Source organism: Dendrobates tinctorius, unplaced genomic scaffold (genome assembly GCF_039654945.1).
Source record: "Dendrobates tinctorius isolate UK_male_01 unplaced genomic scaffold, ASM3965494v1 ptg000009l, whole genome shotgun sequence".
In the NCBI taxonomy this organism is placed as follows: Eukaryota; Metazoa; Chordata; class Amphibia; order Anura; family Dendrobatidae; genus Dendrobates; species Dendrobates tinctorius.
The window spans coordinates 2,261,713-2,283,594 of NW_027361677.1; the positions used below are offsets into that span (position 1 = coordinate 2,261,713).

The following is a 21,882-nucleotide window of genomic DNA, read 5'->3' on the forward strand; positions in this document are numbered from 1 at the left end:
TCCCCGTTAAGTCTACGTATGAGAGGCAAATAGTGCAAAATTTTTAATGAAACCCAATTGTAAAAATTTTCTTTAGCCCCATAAGAAAAAAAAAATTGTCTCCAGAGGTGGACAACCCCTTTAAGAGCACAATAGATACTGTGCTTTTCGGCTAATAGTACCTAAAAAGGGTTATAATGGGCTCGTAAGTACATTTAGGAGGGCGCAAATCCCCACCGCCCACAAACATCCGTCTCTAGTGATGACAGCCCATCAGTCAAGGAGGAGGAAGGGCAAAATGTAGGGGGAGTGCCACACTCATGAATACAGCCCATTTCTAAATCTGCTATGGCCATGCACATCAGCCAAACCTTTGTTCAGCAAACTGTCTCCCATTTTCCCAAAGCAACTCCCCAAGAAACCTGAGCGCTCGGAGTTCATGGGTTTTCAATGGTCAGGGAGGAGAACGCCACAGCCAAACCTCTCAAAAGTTAAAATTCCCACTGCCTGATCTTTCTCTCTCCCAACATCATCCGTCAGGGAGAGTAGGGAGGCCCCCCAAACTCATCAGATTTTCGGCCAGTTGACCCAAAATTGGTGCATATGGCCAACTTTCATCTATCGAGTCAAGTGTATTCCTTTTTTTAGGTGCTACTAGCCAAAAGCATAAAATATCGTTTCGTTGTCTTATGGAACTTGGAATGTTTAGTTTATCTTGCGTCAACCGTTTGCATTCAGACCATACGTAGAGGTAGTTTTTTTTTTTCTTTTTATGTGAAGGTAATGAAACACCATCATGTATTTTTATTTAACCACTTTTTCATCCATCCCAGCAAATGCGTTACCGTACTAGCGACATCTAATTGTCGGAAATTTGGAATAAACATTTTGCAATAAAAAAAGGAATTAATGTTGGCATTAAAGACGTATGGGAAGGAGTCAGCTTCTCTTGGGCCGTCTGGATGGAAATTTGGATAGCCAAAAAACGGAGGCTGTCCCAGAGTGGCCTCATTGTCCATCATCTCTTTTCTATCCTATAGTCAGCCAATGTTTGAGCTGTAAGAAAGCACATAATATCAATTACTATGGATTAGTACATATTTTTTTTTTTACTAATTTCTAAATTTCATGGCAAGCAAGAATTTTAAGGGGACAACTTAAAGAGGTTGTGCACTACTTTTTCATTGATGACCTACCCTTAGAATAGGTCCTCAATGTCTGATGGGCCGGGGTCCGACACCTAGCATCATCTGTTATAGGTGGCGGCAACCACAGAGCGGAAATGCTCACTTGCTGAGCTGGCAGTCTTCTGATATTGGCCCCCAGCAGAGGTACTACACATTCACCTCCTGATTTGAATAGGAGGTGGATGTGTAATACCCGGCAGGCCATGACCACTACAAGAAGACGGCCAGCTACGCAAGTGAGTACTTCCGGCTGAAGGCCGTCACAAGCCGACACCGATAACAGCTGATTGGCGAGAGTGCCGGGTGTCAGACCATGACCGATCAGACATTGATGACCTATCCTAAAGATAGGTCATCAATGAAAAAGTAGCGGACAACCTCTTTAAGCTCAATTTTATAGAGATCAGTGGGAGACAGCACCCTTATCCTCAGTCATCATAACTTCTGTCATTTTACAATAACATTTAATTATCTAAAAGTCTACCAACTGTAGTGAGATGTGACTTATGCCGATGGGTGGAGTAAGGAGGCATGGATCAGTCTGCTACTTCTTATGGCCAAAATTCTGTGATGGCTTGGAAAAACTGGACCGGGGAGGGTAAGTAAAGCACAGCTTAATTTTTAGAACAAACTGCAGCTGTGGGACAAGGGTTGTCCAAAACCAGAAAAGACAATTAATTGTTCTATCTAAGAAACTGAGATGTGGAAAGGAGAAAAACCCACCTTAAACTGCCTGATGTCTCCTTGAGCAACAAGATGATATTCATTTTCTGGGGTGATGCAGTATGCAAGTCTCTAAAAATATTGAAGAACATATGATGACACTTATCGGCAACCGGTATGGGTACATATTCACATGCAATTCCGATAAAGATGGGTTCTTCATTCATGATCATCATCTCTTGGACAAAGTGAAGACCAGCTCTAAAGGCCTTTGTTGTCCTGCATTACTCTAACAAGCCATCAGTTTTAATAGTACTTGAGTAATACTTGAATTGCTACCAAATGAGAGAGAGGGCATGAGAGAGACAGTGCGAGAGAGAGTGCGAGAGAGAGAGCGCGCGAGAGAGAGCGTGAGAGAGAGAGCGCGAGAGAGAGCGCGAGAGAGAGCACACAAGAGAGCAAGAGCCAAACACAGAGAGAAAGCGCCAGAGAGACGGACACAGAGAGAGAGAGAGAAAGACACAGAGAGAGACAGAGAGACAGAGACACGGAGAAACAGAGAGATAGGGAGCTACACAGCCACAGAGACATAGACAGAGAGACACTGAGAAAAAGAGACAGAGACTCGGAGAGACAGAGAGAGAAGGAGACACAGCCACAGAGAGACAGAGGGAGAGAACCATTGGGCAGAAGCATTCAGCACCTGAATGGGTGCATATATAGTGGTGTATGGGCTCAAAAAGTCCACAGGGTCACTGATTAAGAGGTGCACACAACTTAATGAATTTGGTGCATCTTCTCAGTGTTGTGTGCCTCCGTGCACCATTCCAGAGAAGTTACACCATTCAGGGACTGGAGTAACAAATTTGTTGAATTTGACAGGCAGGTGTAGCCATACTCACATCATGATCTCCTGGCTCCTCCCCAGCTCTACTCATTTTGGCAAAGCTGCTTAAAACTGTTGTGAAAATGCCAAAAGTTGCAAAGATGTTGTGATTATATATAACATTTCACTTCAGCTTTCTTGTGACTCTCTTGGTGTGCGCACTCATGTGTAAGAGGGGTCTTTCTGCCTCATTATTTAAGAGATTAGTGGGGGTCTCAGGACCACATTTGTCATGAGAGGTCTTTCCTGTGGTGACATCAAACTTTAAAGGACATTAAGGAGGACAATCAGCACTCTAATCCAATCAAACGTACTGAAAACTTTCCAATGATATTCATTGGTTGAGTCACCCATGTAGTCCTCTTCAGTTTAATGCAGGCACAGGACTTAGGCCGGGTTCACACTTGCGTTTGCATGCTCTGCGTAGGGCTGTGTACTTCTTCCCTTAAGCTCCGCCTACTTCCGCATGCGTCCTGCGTACCTATCTTTAACATTGGTTACGCAGGGACATGCGTTGTATGCGGATGTGTCCACTTGCGTCGTTTTGATGTGCCCGACGAACGCACAGAAATGCAACATGCTGTGTTCGGCAGACACGTCAAAACAACGCATGCGGATGCATCCGCATACAATGCATGTCCCTGCATACCCAATCGTACCCAAAGTTAAAGATAGGTACACAGGATGCATGCGGAAGTAGGCGGAGCTTAAGGAAAGAAGTCCGCAGCTCCACGCTGCGGACTCAAATGTTAATATGAACCTAGCCTTTGCCTCTTGTTTTTCTGGCACAAAGTTTTTACCTCTGCTGTTTTGAAGCCTGACTGTGCTCCTGGTCTGAACCCTGGGTGATTATATGACCCTCTGACCCAGGATCACAATCGATTCTCCTATTCCTTAGTGAACTATATTGACCACCATTTTTCTAAGGCATTCTGTAATTGATGTTTATTATCACTTTGCTTAGGCCATAAGTGGATTACAAAGTCATACAAATGAAGTTTAAACTAAATTCTAAATAAATAACATTTAAAAAAAAACAAACACCTTTTTAGGTAACGTATCTTCTACACATGGTGTTTAATAGTTTACCTTTTTAAAAGACCCGCTCACTGTCAAAAATTTGTAGATAAAATAGATAGGCACTAATAACATTGATGATAAAGCAATAGCCCATCCAGTCCGATTAGCCCATGGAGGAAAGTGGTAATCATCGTAGTCCAGCGGTTTGTAGGTCACAATACTAGTAATCACGACAAACTTTCAGGAGAGATACAATAAGAGACATATGTTAATGGGACTATTCGTTATTGGGAAAATAAAACATCAGCAAACTCAATGTCGCACTTAATCTTTATTACGATAGCATGTTTCAGCTCTGGGGGTAACACCCTCCTCCTCTTAGGCTTCTTTCAGACATCAGTGAGAAAAAAATCACTGAGTTCACCGCAGTTTAGGGGTGAACTGACTTTTTCTCACTGTGTTGAGGTCACCAAAGTTCAGCAAGGCTGGAAACGCAGCCTCACTGACCAGCGCTAACCTCAATGATGTCAGAACTGGTCACTGATGCTGCCCTCGCAGCAGATCATTCCCCAGTGGTTCTCAGCCTGGAGTGTCGCATCTTGGCACTGTCCAGGTTGAAAACTATTTATTCCTCAGACAAGTATTACAGCGTGGGACACAACGACGGACAAGTGAGGGATTTTTTTTTTTATTTTTGTTTTATTACAGGAGACTCGGGATTCAAAGGAATGGGCATTAGACGAGTATATGTTATTTTTAAATAACAATAGAAAAAAGTGTTTTATTTCAAATAAAGGACTTTATACTTGCTGTGTCTTTATTTACCATGTAACTATAGGATCAGTAATGGATAAGCATCTTATTGACACCTCTTCACTTCTTAGCCGTGGGCTTGATGTCACCAGACATAACAAAGGAGACATCAACCCCACAAATATGAACCCCACTTGCCACCACTACAGGGCAAGTGGAAAGAGCAGGGCAAAGTGTCAGAAGTGGTGTATCTAATAGATGTTCATTTTCTGAGTGACTGCGGGCTGCTATTTTTAGGCTGTGGGGGAGGGTCAATATACATGGCCTCTTACTAGCCTGAGAATACCAGCCCCCAGCTTTAGCAAGGCTGGTTGTCAAAAATGGGGGACCTCACACCGTTTTTTACATTCTTTATTTAAATAATGTAAAAAATCAGAGTGGGGACCCCTCTATTCTTGATAACCAGCATTGCTGAAGCCAACAGCTGAGGGTTGCATTCCCCAGCTGTGAGTTTTGCCTGGCTGGTTATAGAAAATGCAGGGGAACCAATAACTTTTTTTAATAAATTTATTTATAGCGCAGATGCTGGCTGATGAATACTCCCATCAGCCACCACCCGCTCTCACTGTTATTAGTGGCAGCAGGTGTAGGCTGATGGGAGTAATAGTGCCATCAGTTGCCACCTGCTTTCTCTTATCACTTGAATATAACTCATCATTCTCCCCTGCTTGCGCTGATCGTCGACAGAGCAGGGGAGAATGATGAGAGCCAACTTCACCACCCGGCATCAGGGAACAGTGCTAACTGTACCACTGCTTCTCAGGTGCCGGTCTGTATGGTACAGATGTAGCATACGGTTACCATACGTGTTCCACAAGTACGACACACACAGAGACACGGCCACTGATATCTCTGGTACCATTTTTTTCAGTACTGGAAATATCAGGATGTGCAAAACAGACCTTACCACCAGTAGTCCCAGCATTGTTTTGCCCCTCACACACAAATAGTATGATTTACTTAGTGGGCTGCATAAAAAATACAACTGCTAACTAATGTGAATTGGCATTTCCTTTGCTACTATACCTGCCAGGAGGCTCATGCCAATGCTGCAGGGTTTTCATGTTCTGATGACCAGTACTGTCTTAGCTGTGACCTAGTACAGAACAGTAGTTCTGAGGAGATACAACTGCAGAAAAGCTAAAAGTTAAAACTTTTTTTTTATAAGGCAGAACTGGTCAAAGTTCATCCTGCAGGCCACTCATGGCCCTTTGGTTGCACCTGTGCAGCTTCCAAACCGAAACATCCAAAAGGCTAGATACGTTGATGTCCTGCACCATACGGTCACCCCCTGTGTCTCAATTTTAACAGTACCCTCAGGACACAGACACTGGCAAATACAATAATACATGAGTGAGCCAACAGCTCCTTGTGTGTTTGAGTCTGTAAGCTCAGCCGGTGTAAGGGGTGCACGGAGGCCAGTTTATGCCCCGCACTACTTGCCCACATTCCTTGTAAAACGGGTACATCCTATATGTCTTGTAATGTTGTTGTAATGTGAAGATATAGGGACAGTGTGAGACTTGGATCAGTAGGAAGAGCACAGTAGAATAGAATAGGGAATTAGTTGGACAAATAGGATTAGGATAGCTAGGAGTAGTTAGGGAGCTTCCTGAAGTTAGTCAGCGTGAGAACCGGGAACCAAGACAGGACAGTCATGCCGGGGAACGTTTAAGTCTAGGAGCCCAGCAGTCCAGGGCCTGGAGGCTGACAGTAACATGGTTGTGGAGGAATATCAGGGCAGTATAAGAATGGTAGCAGGTAACTTAGAGGGAACAACTCTTAACATCCGAGACCTACGGCCTGGAAAGGATTGGGATCGCCATCCTTTAACTTCGCCTTCGGAGAGGGAAGCGGGCAGGGAACTCCTGAAGCGGGTTAGTCTGACCAGTCAAGAAGCTGTGGTACTGGCGGATATGGTATGAAAATGGGACATTCCTGGAGGAATAAGGGACAGTACAGGGAACGGAATGGTAATATTCTGCAAGGAATCTTGTGCTGTTTCTGTGACTAAACTGGATGAGTTGAGTAAAGCTGTTTTGCTGAAAATGAACCTGGACTCTGACTATCATTGTGTAGTGCTGAAAGAAAAGGAGCCCCGGCCGTGTTTAGAGGACCCCAACTTGAAAGTGAGTGGACTGCATTGTGTTAATGTGGTGGGGAGCCAGGTTGTGCCAGAATTGCCACTACTAGTCACTACTACCGCCCTGGCCCCCATTTCACAGGCATGATGACGTCACTAAATCGTGCCAGCTGGATGGAGCTTCAGTACACAGTACGCACAGCAAAGCAGTGGAGTAACAGATATAGAGGAGTAGTATCTTTTTTTTTTTTAGTTCTCAGTCAGTATTTGTTTGGGGAAAGTGTGGAGTCTATCATACTTTATGGAAGGACTGAGTTGGGACATCATACTGTGTGGGGGACTATGAGGACCATTATATTGTGGGATGGATGTGGTGTGGATTGTGGGAGCCATTACATTGTGTGTGAGCCATGAAACTGTAGGGGGCATAGGGGATAATTGTCAGGGTAACGTCATATTGTGAGGGTCATAATACTGTGTGAGCAACTGTGAGGACATAATATTTTGTGGGAGCTGTAGGGTCCATTTTATTGCATGCGTGACGGACTGTGTTTGGGGGAGATGGAGTTTATTATACTGTGTGTGCGTGATGGCTGGGGGGGTCCGTCATACTGTGTATAGGGGGCTGTGCAGTCCACTATACGGTGTGTGTGGGGGAGCTAAATAACAGGCTAAATAATAGTAGCAATATGATATACTGTTTTTGATAAACTTTTTAAAAAGCAGAAAATGATATTTTTTTTCAATAAGGTAAGAAAAAGTTACAATAAGCCCTATCGTAATATGCATTAGCAGTAGCACTGCTTAAAATAGTTAAAGTGGTTGCCCACTACTAGGACAACCCCTTCCCAATCTTAAATTTTGCCTCCTTTAAAATAAAAACACATACTCACTTCTGGCGCCAGCGCTATCCCAGCGGTGTCAGCAATCACGTGAGGTTACTACATCACATGAGTCCTACGGCTAATCAGCATTGGCTTCACTGTTTATGGAGCACGCGCCAGGGCCGTGAGAATACTCCGTAAAAGGCCACTTCTTAAAGGGGGCAGTGTCACGGCAGCGGTGACCCGGTCCGTGGCCCTGGGCATCCAATAAAAGGGGAATATTTACAAGGGATGATAAAGTTTATAATAAAATGTTTGTGATGCCACCTGTGATTTCTGGTCAGAGGTGACCAGCGCAGCAGAGCAGATCCTCTGGGACTGGTGGTGATGCAGCATAGTTGGTATAGCTCTCCACAGGCAGAGCTTTGTCCCAGGGCAGTGGTGATAGCAAAGATGTTGTGTTTGGTGGTGGTAGATGTAGCAGAGTTGGGTAGGTGATGCAGGAAGAATTAAAGGGCACAGCTGGGTGCAGTTCCAAAAGTTTACTCACAGTTCTTATGGGCCCAAGTGCCCGCTTGGCGCTGTGTCCTCCAGGTGAGGGGTTCAGAAAACTCCCAGATAGATCAGGATCCACATTCCCAGGATTCCCTTCAGTGTGTCTTTTCGGGCCATCTCACTGTGCTGGTTTCTCGCCTATTCCTGCCCAACACCTCACAGTCAGTGTCCCGAGCCAGCAGCCTCGGACCTTGTTGGGTAACGTCCTCTCTGCATTCCCTTGCTCCTATATGGCTGCCTTTTCAGTGATGTAACTGTGGCTTGTGCTGAGACACCTACAGGTGCCTCTGCCTTCGGCTTGCTAGCTGAGCCTGATGATCACTCCACTAGCCTAGGGGTGCCGGTACCCCCACTGCGACCTGATCCCTCCACCCGACATTAGCAGGCATGGAACGAGCCCCATGGGCAGTATGATAACTGTGCCATGCCTCTAGGATCCCTTCCCTCTTCAGGGTGCTTCCTTCTGTCTGTTTCCTTCCCTGCAGCTCCTCCTGATGTGCAGCTGCTTCACACACGTCTATCCACTTCCTCCCCTCCTGGCGTTCTCCCCTTCACTCCACTCTCTTCTCCCACTCTTCTCCTACTAGCTCCATCCACCTCCCAACACCCCTTATTACCCAGGCAGGGATGAAATCCTCCTTCCGTAGCATACATCCAGATGCCCTGCTGCTATAGGGTGTGTGTTGGGTGCAGATGTTACAGTCCTGTGAGGTGCTCCCTCCTTAGTGGAGAGTGGGGTACCACACCTTTGGCTGTATTGAACCTCAACAGGAAGTCAGGGCTGTGGCATATCTCAGACTTCCGCTTGATGTTTGATTTGTACGAAGGAGTGGACAATGATGTCAGCACCAATTTGGCGCAGGGCTCATGTGACGCAACAACCTCACGTGAGCCCCGGAAATGCGAGTGCTGACACCGTTGGAACAGCGCCGGAGGCGAGTATAAGTGTTATCATTTTAACAGAGGCAAACATTAAGATTGAGAAGGGGTTGTCCTAGTAGTGGACAACCCCTTTAATTATGTTCAATATTAAGGCTGTGTGCACACACAGCGTTTTTTTAGCGTTTTTTTTTAGTGATGTAAATTAATAAAATAAGAAGAAGAATTAAGTTCAGTCTGTTGGTTCTCTTCACAACACTTACAGCCTCTCTGGTCTCCCCTTTGGAAAATTATTTGCCAACTCTTGTTATAAGGGGTTCTAAGACTCTAAAAGCTCTTTCTAGTCAATACTGCAACATTACTGTCATAATATACTGTATCTTAAAAAAAGAAAAACCCAGATACATCCGGGAAAAAGGAGTGTATATGTCAACAAGTAAAATAGACAAAATTTTATTAATAAATACGCAACACACAATAATCAATATATACGGAAAAAGTTAAAAAAAGATGCCTGTCAACATGGAGATGCAGCAGAAGATATAAGTTAGACAAAGTCATTTTATGATTAAATAATCAAGGTAAAGTATGCATATCGAGCTCTCATTGGTCCCGTGGAGACAATTCTGACTGCTAGCAGAAGGTAAAATTACTTTAAAAACAGGGATTGCAAAGCTATAAACTGGTTTGGCTATATGCCTTTTACTGCAAGAATTAGGAGTGTAAAAATCCACAGGATCATGAATAATTACAACTGCATGTATGTGTGGGTAGGGGTAAACTTGAAAATAAACAACAATAAGGTGCCTCAGTGCATTCGTTTACTACATTGAAACTGCATTCATTAGTATAAGAAGATTAAGATAGAATGATTGAACCCAGCTTCCAGATACATAACATGCACAGATTTGTAATATCATAGAGCGAGTAGTGAATATTTTTTTTTTACCAGATAGGAGGCAAGTGCTAGGTTACCACTGCTCTCCCACCCCAACGCGTGTTCTGCCTATTCTGCTTCACACCCCTGGGAGAAGAATGGGTGAAACGAGCCTGGGGGTTGAAGACATGTTCTGAGAAAATGCTGGCTGACGGACATGATAAAACCTCCACGTCAAGAGAGGGGGGCTCAGGCCACTCATCCGTTTTTGAAGACTAAAATGTGAAAAGGGTCCAAACCCTCCCTGATGGTATTGATATTTAGTTCTAGATACTCCTGCACCATCCTCTCCAGTCATTCACCACGTGTAAGACTTGGACTCTGTTGTTCTGGTGCACGAGCTGGTCTAAAAAATGTGTCAAAAGGACTCACAGAAATTTCTTCAGCCACTTACGTTACTGCTGCTTCTGTTAGTGGTTTGATGTTGATAAATTGACTTGCCGAAGGTTGTAAGTCTAGAGCTGCGATGCACACTGTGTGCCTTACTACGATCTTGGTGAAAACCACCCTTAGGCTATGTGTACACGTAGCAGAAAATTTATGCTTAAAAACCGGACTACCTTCGCAGAAACCGCGCGGTTTTTTCTGCGCTTTTTTTCTGCTTTTTTTTGGTTCCAGACCCATAGAAATGGCCAGAAATGCGGAAAAATGCGTGAAATTAATGAGCATGCAGCGTTTTTTACCGCAAAGCGGTTTTTCGTGGTAAAAAAACACATCAATATGCACAAAAAGTGCAAAATGCATAGAAATTAATGGGAAGCTTATTTTTAGCGTTTTTTTAGCGGATTTATTGGCAAATCCGCTAAAAAAAAACGCTAAAAAAATGCTGTGTGTGCACACAGCCTTAAGGTTTTGTAAAAGCATGTTTTGATACTCCAGCATTTGAGGGGCCCATTCCAGTGTGGGAAACATCTGACAAAATTTTGTCTTAACGTGGATCTAAGAGTGGCAACCCAGTAGTCAGCACCATTTCAAATCAGAACTGTATGAGGATCATGTTGCAGATAGTGCAGCAAGAAGACACTCATGTCGGGCATGCGGTTTCACATTTAGCAACTGAAAAAAAATAAGATTTACAAAGGTCTACTCATGCATGGAGCACTATAGAAGCAGTACACAACATACTTTTATGAAATGTACCCTGCTTTCTTGGTCTGTGGACTTCTATAATGGCATAAAAAATCTGTTGGGAGGTTGATTTCACAGCCACACATGACACTAGCTATCTAAACTATGTGACTAACATTTTAGCTAGTTAGCTAGGCGGTTGTTTCTATCAGCACCCAGGCCCAGCGTCAGGTACAGCCTCTCTGGGCTGTTATATTGACAAAATGGCCCTAAAACTAGCACGCCGCTCCACAGAGTTCTCCCCACCCACTACTGTCAAACATGTGCCCCACGCTCATCATACACCACCATTAAAGTGCTCAAAATACTTTAGTGGCAACGCAAATATTTTACTGCACTTTTTACCGAATGTTACAGATTTTATAAAAATTTGCTCTTGTTTCAGATCACATATCCGAATACGCCATATTCATGATGAAATTATGTTTGGTGATCTTTTTTAAAAATTATTAGCCCATCTCTACACAGCACCAACATTTACTGTCCCTTTAAGTGATTCCTACTCTTTACTGTATAGGGATAAATGGGATATTTGTACACATGTAAATAAATATAAAAATATGTGTTTGTTTGCAAGTGGTAGAGCAGGTGGCTCTGTAGTGCCCAGCATGTGTGAGGTAGCAAAGAGCCAAGAGCAGCAAACGCATGGCACCCTGCAGCGTGATACGGTGGTGCAGTCGACATAGGCAACCGGTCTCATATATGGACTGTTGAGATGCCCCGGAGTGTTCATTCTGTGAGTTGTTTGGACATTAAACGTTTCTGTGGTTCCTGACTATCTGTCACACTGCACCAACTCCGCTGTGCTGCACTATGATATATGCTGAAAAGAGAGAGGACAGCACCTCTAAAATCATATAGTGATCTAATGCCGCTAGGCGAAAATATATATAACTGAACATGAGGTTCTTATTTTAACATTCTGACCAGACTGTATGTAGCCTACTGTCACGTCATGGCAAACCTCATAGTGGATCCTACCACCCTAACGGAGGTTTTGTCGTGACATAGCAGTGGGCTTCATACAGTCTGATCAGAATGTTAAACTAAAAACCTCATGTTCAGTTATATATATTCTTGCCTAGCGGCATTAGATCATCGGCGCACGGCTCCGCTCCGTTGGGACGACAGGGACTCCTTTCTTTTGGTGTTGGTGCTGTGTGGCGGCCATTGTTGCTGTGGTTTTGTGCTTGTGGGGTGGCACGGTCTGGCGACACAGGGCCGTCTGCCCTGCTGGTGCATTGCCGCTGTGGCGGTGGTCGGTGCACAGCTCAGCTACATTAGGGCAATAAGGACCTACTATGAAGTTTGCCGTGAAGTGGCAGTGGGCTTCATAGAGTCTGATCACAATGTTAAACTAAGAACCTCGTGTTCAGTTATTTATAAATTTTTGCCTAGCACTGGCTAGCAGCATTAGAGCAACGTATGATTTTTGAAGGTGCGGTTCATGCTCTTTTTTTTTAGTGTACTACTACTAGTATATATATATATATATATATATATATATATACATACATACACATACATATATTTTATTAGTCGTGTGCTAAAATTTTAGGTAGACGTAGAAAACACCAAGGTTACTTACCGGTAGCCGGTTTTCCCGGAGTCCATGACGGCACACATGAGAGAGGGGATCTGCCCAGTCAGGACAGGAATCCTACTGAAGATAAAAGGGGCGGTACTTCTCCCTCGCTTCAGTTGGTTTACAGAGCATGAGAGGCCCCCCGGGTTAGTACAAATGGTAAAATTATCACCACATTATATCTAACTAAAAAAAAAAAGCACCCACACTATAGTGCACACCAAAGGAGTGATAAGGGGGGGAATATACAGGTACCGTCATGGGCTCTGGAAAAACCAGCTACCAGTAAGTAACCTTGGTGTTTTCCCGTCTCCCATGAGAGCACACATGAGAGACTTTTGTAGAATAAGACACCTTAGGGAGGGACCACCGCTTGAAGCACCCTTCTACCAAAGGTTAGGTCAGTAGAGGAAGATAGATCAAGTCGGTAGTGCATAAAAATGTTGAAGGTGAGGACAAAGTAGCGGCTTTACAAATCTGCTCAATCGATACCTCAGCCTTCTGTGCCCAGGAGGTAGCCACGGCTCTGGTGGAGTGAGCCTTGATGCCTTCTGGAACCGGAGCGCCACTTGCGGAGTAGGATAACATAATGGCCTCCCTGATCCATCTGGCAAAGGTACTCTTAGCTACCCCGTGCCCTTTTCTACTACCCTGAAAGGCTACAAAAAGGGACTGATCTTTCCTCCACTGACTAGTTACTGACATATATTGTACTATGGCTCTTCTTACATCTAATGTATGGAACTTTTGCTCCCCAGGGTTTCTAGGATTGTTACAGAAAGATGGCAAGGAGATCTCCTGAGTCCTATGAAACTTTTGGACTACCTTGGGGAGATAGGCCGGGTCTGGTCTTAGAACCACTCGGTCATCCAAGATCTGTGTATATGGAGGACATATAGCTAGAGCTTGTAGGTCGCTCACTCTTCGGGCTGATGTTAAGGCTACCAGTAAGACAGTTTTAAGTGTAAGTAGCTTTGGTGACAGCTCTAGTAGTGGTTCAAAGGGATCTTTAGTTAAGGCCTCTAAGGCTAGGTTGAGGTCACAGGGTGGTATCTTTGGGATAATGACCGGCCTTGACCTGCCACAGGACTTTATGAATTGGGACACCCACCTACTGGCTGCTAAGTTGCAGTTATATAGGGCCCCCAAAGCAGAGACTTGGACTTTGAGTGTGTTAGTGGCTAACCCCAGTTGCAGCCCCAACTGTAAGAATTCTAGCATAGGTCCCACTGGCGCTACATCCCCCAAGGGTTCCCCCAGGAAGTCTAGGAACTTTTTCCACGTTCTACCGTAGATTTGGGATGTTATAGGTTTCCTACTTTTCAACAGGGTGGAGACTAACCCTGGAGAGAATCCCTGGCGACTCAGTAGCACCCTCTCAAATTCCATTCTGCTAGATGGAAGCCTTTCACCTGAGAGTGGACCACTGGTCCCTGGGAAAGCAGGTCTGGAATCTCCGGTAATATCCATGGATCTGTCACCGACATGAGTCTCAGAAGGGAGAACCAAGGCCTCCTCGGCCAAAACGGAGCTATAAGAATTATTCTCGCTCGATCCTCCCTGATTTTCCTGACCACTACTGGGATCATTGTTATCGGGGGAAATGCATAGGCCAGGATGAACTTCCAGGGTATTTGTAGGCCATCTACTGCGAAGGAGTTTTCCCTTGGTTTTAGTGAGCAGAACTTCCTGACCTTCCGGTTGTGTGCGGTAGCGAACAGGTCTATTTCTGGTTTGCCCCAGGTCTGAACTATTTGTTGGAAGACTTGGGGGTTTAGGGACCATTCCCCTTGTCTTAGGTGCCTGCGACTCAAGAAGTCTGCCTGTATATTTTCTACCCCAATTATGTGCAGTGCTGTGATGGATAACAGATGTTGTTCTGCTAGCTGGAAGAGTAGATCCGATATTTGCATGAGGCCCCGAGATCTCGTTCCCCCCTGGTGATTGATGTAGGCTACTACTGCCTGATTGTCCGTCATGACTTGGGTCTGGCGACCCCGAAGTAAAGGAAGGAAATGTTTCACGGCTTTTTCCACTGCCCATAGTTCTTTTACATTTGAACCGTGATCCTTTTCTAGCGAGGACCAGGTCCCCTGTATTGAGTGGGATCTCAGGTGTGCTCCCCATCCTGTGGCACTCGCGTCTGTTGTAATGATGTCCTCGACTGGTTTTTGCCACGGGACACCAGCTGTTAGATTCTTTTCTACAGTCCACCAGAGCAGGGAATCTCTTACAGCCACTGAGAGACATAGTTTGCCTTCTAAATGTCCTTTTAATTGTTTCTGTGCTGACAGAACTTCCCACTGTAGTTGCCTTAAGTGGAACTGCACCCATGCTACTGCGGGTATGCATGATATCAACGAGCCTAAAAGGGACATTGCATTCCTTAGTGTCATATTTGGTCTTTGTATTGCTGTGCGAGCTAGGCCTTTTATCTTGGTCACTTTGCTCTCTGGTAGGAGGCAGCGTTGTTGCTCGGAGTCCAATATCAACCCTAGGAAGGATTGCTCTTTTACTGGGGTTATCCTTGACTTGGGGATGTTTACTATCCATCCTAGTCCTACTAGAATTGCTATCACTTCCTTCACTTGATGTGCGCAGTGGGACTCCGACCTCCCAATTACAAGAAAGTCGTCTAGGTATGGGACGATCACTATGTCCCTGGAACGAAGAAAAGACATTACTTCGGCCATCACTTTGGTGAATACTCTGGGGGCTGTAGATAGGCCAAATGGAAGGGCTGCGTATTGGTAGTGTTTCACCTGCCCCTGGACATAGAGCGCTACTCTCAAATATTTTTGATACTCCCGATGAATTGGGATGTGATAGTAGGCATCTTTTAAGTCTATCACTGCCATGAGGCAATGCTGGAACAGGATCTTTGTGGCCGTGTTGATTGACTCCATTTTGAAGGAGCAATTGTCTACCCACTGATTGAGTCTGCTCAGGTTGACAATGGTTCTCCAAGAGCCATCTGGTTTTTGTATTAAGAAGAGGGGGGAGTAGAACCCCCTTCCTTCTTCTTGCACTGGGACTTCCTGTAGGACTTGTTTTTTCACTAGTCCCAAGACTTCCGTCTCCAGGGCCAGCTGTTGCTCTTGGGCTTTCCTTCTGGGTGTCATTATGAAGGTATGCCTGGGCGGACGGATGAATTTTATTTTTAAACCGTCCTTTATTATGTTTATGTTTAGGACCCATGTACTGGGGGAGATATTTGCATAAGGCAGAAAAGGAAGAGAGAAAGCCTTCCCCCTACCTCCGGCCAGATGTCATTGGGGAGATTTTTTGGAGGAAGTGGAGGGCCCTTTAAACATATAGCAAGATCCTCTTCTTTCTTTAAAGTCCCAGCTTTTTCTATCTCCCGGGGGACGACCTCTGTTAAATCTCCTCCTCCGAAAGGGCTGCTTTTTAGGTTCTCCCGGAAATCGGGGAAAGCTTTTCTTCCTATCCCCCCGCATGTTCCAAAATCTCTTCTAGTTTTTTTCCGAAGAGGAATTGGCCATCGCATGGAATGGAACATAACCTATGTTTTGATGGTAAATCTCCGGGACACCCTTTAAGCCACAGGGCTCGTCTTGCTGCATTTGACAGGCTTGCTGCTCTAGCTGTCAATCTTGCGGAATCTGCAGAGGAATCCGCTAGGAAAGCTGCTGCTCCGTGTACCAGTGTCAGATTAGACAGAATTTCGTCCCTAGGAACTCTATTCCTGATCTGGTCTTCTATTTGTTGTAGCCAGACCATGAGGGCATGGGCGGTACAGGTACCAGCTATCGCTGGCTTTAATCCACCTGCCGAAGCTTCCCAGATATGTTTTAGGAAACCATCTACTTTTTTATCAAGCGGGTCTTTCAACATGCCCGAGTCCTCTAATGGTAGAGATACCTTTTTTGAGGATTTGGCTACGGCCCCATCAATTTTTGGGATTTTTCCCCAGGTCTCTGAATCCTTTTGTTCAAAAGGGTACCTTCTTTTTGATGTAGAAGGCAAGCCCCCTGACCTCTCAGGTTTTTTCCATTCCCTGTAAATTGGGGCCTTTATTTTATCATTTACAGGGAAGGTGTGTTTTTTCCTTTCCTCCAATCCTCCAAACATCATATCCTCCAAAGATTTAGGAGTCTTTTCCTCCTTAAGGCCTATTGTAGCCCTAATAGCTTTGACCAGCTTTTCCACATCCTCTGTTGGGAAACATGGACGGCCGCCTATATCGCTGTCCGAGGAGGATTCTGAGGACTGAGTAGAGGAAGAGGAGGTGGAGGGGGACAAGGATCTTTCCCGCCCCTTCTGCCCTGGCGAGGCCTCTGAATCAGAATCCCTTCTATGACCTCTTTTATCCTTCTTTTTAAGGGCTGCCTTTAGGGAACCTTTCACCTCATGCTGTATTAACGCCTTAAGGCTGGTTACCAAATCAGGGGTTTCCTCCTGTATAGTTTTATTTATACAGTCAGCGCAGAGGTCTTTCTGCCACTGATCTGCTAGCGGGTGTTTGCATAGGGCGCATTCTCTATTTTTGGTTTTGCTGCTGGCCTTCCTTGACCCCTAGTGATCAGAGAAAAAAGGAACCCCGTTACCAAAAGGGTGACCTTCACGTAGATCACTCACCACCGCAGTCAATCAGGGGTACTGATCTCGGAGGCTCCTCAGATGCACTCGTGACGTTTCTTCTGGACGTCTCAGAGTCATGCCGGTCACGTTTACGACTGCCGCTCCCACCACTCGAGCGACTGCTCCTGATATGCTGGCGGCCCGACCTGGCATCTGGCGAGAGCTCTTGCTGCTGCTGACGCTGCTGTCGCTGCCGCTGCTGCTGTCGCTGCTGACGCTGCTGCTCATCTTGCCCCACTTCCATCATGAAGCCTTGGGCATGAGTGCGTCTTCTGTGGTCATCCCCCTTATGTAAGGGAGATCCACTGCACTCTCCACCTCCTCCGGTTACCCCCACAGCCCCTCCCCCCCGCCATGCCGCCAGGATCTTATCTTGCCGGCCGGCGTTTTTCCCCATGGGCGCCGCCATCTTGGATCCTGGCGCCGCCTCCCGACGTCACGCGGGCACGCCCCTTCCCAGCGTGCCCTGCGAGTGACGTCAGAGGGGCGCGACACGGAAGCGGTCGCTCCTGACGCTGCTTTCTCCTCCAGGATGCGGCAGAGGGGGAGAGGGTGGCGCGGCAGCCACGGCAGAGCCAAAGGACCCCAGGCCGTGCTGCTTCTGCGCCCGCTCAGACGCTGAGCCCCCGGGGGACCCGCGGACGGCGCTTCCCTCTCCCGACGCACGGCGCCCAGGACCCTGCCTGTTCTTCCATGCCGGCACGAGAGAGGGGCATTTACGTGATCTTCAGTACATGGGTCCCTGTCAGGACAGGAAACCCAACTGAAGCGAGGGAGAGGTACCGCCCCTTTTATCTTCAGTAGGGTTCCTGTCCTGACTGGGCGGATCCCCTCTCTCTTGTGTGCCGTCATGGGAGACGGGAAAATACTATTATTTATATTATACTATCATTTATAGTATACTAGCTGAAGAGCCCAGCGCTACCCGGGCATAACTAACTACGGTTAGTTATAACAAATTATAATGATTATATATATATATATATATATATATATATATATATATATATATAGCTGAGTGTATAGCCCCACCTACTCCGCATAGCCACATTCACTATAATATCCCACATCATCCTGTCAGCCATAGCCACCGGACTACTACCCCTAATATCCCACATCATCCCATCACAGCCGCTGTATATGGACACGGGAGGGGGGATTCATTTCTGTCATGTGCTCTCTGCTCCTTTCTGGGGGGCAGACAATGGCTTGGAGCTTATGTTCCCAGGGATGCTAGATTTCTCTCACCATGTCAGTGTCTGCTGGGATGTTTTCTGGAGTGGGAAAACTGTTGCTCATAGCAACCAATCACAGCTCAGCTTCTTTTAAACAGCTCTGGTGAAATGAAAGATGCTTAGTGATTGGTTGCAAGGAAAACTGTTGCTCATAGCAACCAATCACAGCTCAGCTTCTTTTAAACAGCTCTGGTGAAATGAAAGATGCTACGTGATTTGTTGGCGATACACACATACATACATTTTTATATATAGAGATTTTTATAGTATATTTTGTTGCTAAGTGCACAAAAGAGAAATAATCAATTTTTCCTTTTGCCTTCATCAATTCTTCTAGATATATTTGCACACAGTTTTTGAAGGAACTTGGCAGTAAGGTTGTTCCAAATATCTTAACTAACCACAGATATTCCATATATATAAGTTTGCTCAAATTCTTCTGTGTCTTCATGCAATCCCACACACAATGATTTTGAGATTAGCTTTATGTCCTAAAAGTGTTTATCCACTACTAGGGCAGCCCCTTCTCAATCTGAATGTTTGCCCCTGTTAAAATAAAAACAATTATACTTGCCTTCTAATGCCCTTCCAGCGGTGTTGGCACTCATGTTCCTCGGGCTCATGGGAGGTTGCTACTTCACGTCAGCCCTGTGTCTAGTCACTGCCGGCTTCACTGTCCCCACCTTTGAACGTCAACAGGAAGTCAAGAATGCTGCCATTTCCAGACTTCCTGTTGATGCTCAATATGGCCATATGTGGGGATAGTGAAGCTGGGGCTAATTGAGTGCAGAACTCACATGACAATCTCACAAGTGCCCTTGGGATGCGAGTGCCGACACTGCAGGAACGGTGCTATATCTCGACATGTATACATGCAAGTATTTTTGTTTTAACGGGGGTAACTTTTCAGCTTGTTAAGGGGTTTTCTTAGTAGTAGACAACTCCTACAAGGACTCTCTAGTATAAAAAAGAACATGGAGTCCTGGAAGTGATGGTACGGTCCCACAGAGCCCTGATTCCACATCATCCAGTCTCTCTGGGATTAGCTGAAGAGACAGAAGGAGTTGCACAGACGACACCACAGAAGATCTGCGGTCAGTTCTCCATAATGTTTGGAACAATCTCCTTGCAGAGCTCCTTCAAAAATTGTGTGTAAGGTTACCGAGAAGAATTGATGAAGGAAAAGGGCAATCTTATATGTATTTTATGAATTCCATTTGCATTTTGATAAAATCGATAAAAAACTATTAATACTTTTATTTTTTCCCCACACCTGCCTAAAACTTTTGTAGTGTGACGTATATGAAAAATTTAAAACAAAAGCTGTAAGGATTAGAATCAGATTATATAATTTTATCCATCAGTTGACCAATCAGGTTAAGTAAAAAAAAAAAAAAAAGCAACAAAAAAAACCCTATGCTGCAACAAACACATTAATTTGGGCCCACGGTGTAAACTCCTATGTACCTAAAAGGTTAACAGAAGCAGTTTTACATATAAAACATGCACCATTTTCAACCTATTACTATTGCTTGCGGAAGATCACTAGGTTAAAAGCTACAATACTGAGCTCACGGTAGAATATATAGCTTTGGGCCACTCAACCTTGCATCGCTATGGAGCAAGATATCTGCATTACTTTAAAAAAAAAAAAAAAAATGATGTCTAAGGTCACCCTGCGAGAAGTGATACGAAATCTTTAAAATATCAAAAAGGCTAAATCTAATCCGGCAGGTGACCATTTGAGGTAATATTAGGGGGCACTCGTTGGTGGAGGTTATGGACGGAACAGTAATATGATTTTTTTCTTTTATCATTTTCTGTAAAATCTGCAGATGGGTACTTTTAAAATGAATCTGTCAGCAGGCTTTTGTCTGTAATCCGTGAGCAATACAATGTAAGGGCAAAGACCCTGATTACAGTGATGTGTCACTTACTGGGCAGTGTTTGCTGTTTCTATAAAATTAGTGTTTTATCAGAAGGAGATTATCACTAGAGGGACTAGGAAGGTGGCTTATGCCTCCTAGCCCAACCATGCCCCCACCACTGATTGGCAGCTTTCTCTGTATATTGACAGAAAAGCTGCCAATCGGTGTTGTGGGCGGGGTTTTACACAAAACTCTGCTAGATCTGCAGCAGAGCAAACTGGAATCTATCACAACTTCTGCACCCAGTGAACCAAGTGATACATCCTTAGAATCAGGGTCTCAGCCCCTACATCATGCTGCTGTCAGATTACATAGCAAAAACAAGGCAACAAATTCCCTTTAAATCAAAAAAGTATTCTGTAGACTATGTTATTTTTTTTTCAGTGCAAAGTAAAAATGTCAGTTTTTCCCAGTTCTTTACACCGGAATCTCAATAGTTGTAAACCTGTCGTGAGAATAACATCCCGTACAGTAGTTTCACATTAGCGTTTATGGCCGCAGCGTCGGCCTGCGCACGGCCGCCGCTAAGCCCCGTCCCCTGCCGCGCCTCCTCCGGTAGCTTCGCCTACCGGCGCATGACGCTGCATGCGTCCTGCGTCCCCTATCTTTATCACTGGGGACGCAGGCCGTGCGCAATATGCGTTTGGCGGCGCCTGCGTCCTTTTGACGGTGCGCCGAGCGCAACCAAATTGCAACAGGTTGCGTTTGGTGCTGGTCGGCGCACCGTCAAAAGGACGCAGGCGCCGCCAAAACACATACTGCGCATGGCCTGCGTCCTCAGTGATAAAGATAGGGGACGCATGACGCATGTAGCGTCATGCGCCCGGAGGCGGAGCTACCGGCGGAGGTGTGGCAGGGGGCGGGGCTTAGCAGCGGCCGTGCGCAGGCCGACGCTGCGGCCTTTAACGCACATGTGAAACCGGCCTTAGCAGGTGAAAATGGTGTTGGCACCAACCATGGCTGTTTAACCCCCTAGATGCTGCCGTCAATATTGATATCAGCATTAGGTGGTTAAAAGAATGTGAGGGCTCCCTCCTTAACCCTATCAGCACCCTGATATTGCAAATATGCGGTCTTGATGGTTGCAATGGAAACTCAAAGCCAAGTGATGGCCATAGAGTCTGCCAGCTATAGTGGCCTGTTCAGATGTTAGCAATGGTTTAGTGGTGAAAATTTGCTTTTTCTTTCCGGTTATTCCATTTTGCGTTAATTCCTGAAAAGGGTTAACAAACTACGTGACAGCAGTTTTAAAAATGTTGAAGGGTGCCGTTTCTGCATCTATTTGTTTTTTTTTTTCCAATTTATTGATCCCCAAAACTCACTGTAAAACTGAACAGGAAAAAAATATCAGTTTTGCAAATTTCCTTGAAAAAATGAAAAATTGAAGTTAAATTTTTAAAAACTTCTAACATCCTAACAAAATAAAAGAACATTTGACAAATGGTGTTGATTAGGGATGAGTGAGGGTGCTCGGATAAAATGTGATCTGAGCATGCTCGTGTGCTAATAGGGTATCTTCAGCGTGCTCGAGTAATATGTTCAAGTCCCCGAGGCTGCATGTCTCGCGTCTGTTCGACA

General features: G+C 45.3%; 1 protein-coding gene across 1 annotated transcript in view; it reads right to left on the reverse strand.

Annotated features, from left to right (window-relative positions):
• Nucleotides 1-760: 760 nt before the first annotated feature.
• SLC6A2 (solute carrier family 6 member 2) overlaps nt 761-21,882 on the reverse strand; it is a 170,752-nt gene continuing 149,630 nt past the window's right edge. The window contains exons 13-15 of the mRNA XM_073581679.1: nt 3,805-3,972; nt 1,890-1,961; nt 761-1,035 (exon numbers count right to left, since the gene is read on the reverse strand). Of these exons, the coding sequence (XP_073437780.1) occupies nt 1,009-1,035; nt 1,890-1,961; nt 3,805-3,972 (267 nt within the window). The 3' untranslated portion in view covers nt 761-1,008. The remainder of the gene's footprint in view (nt 1,036-1,889; nt 1,962-3,804; nt 3,973-21,882) is intronic.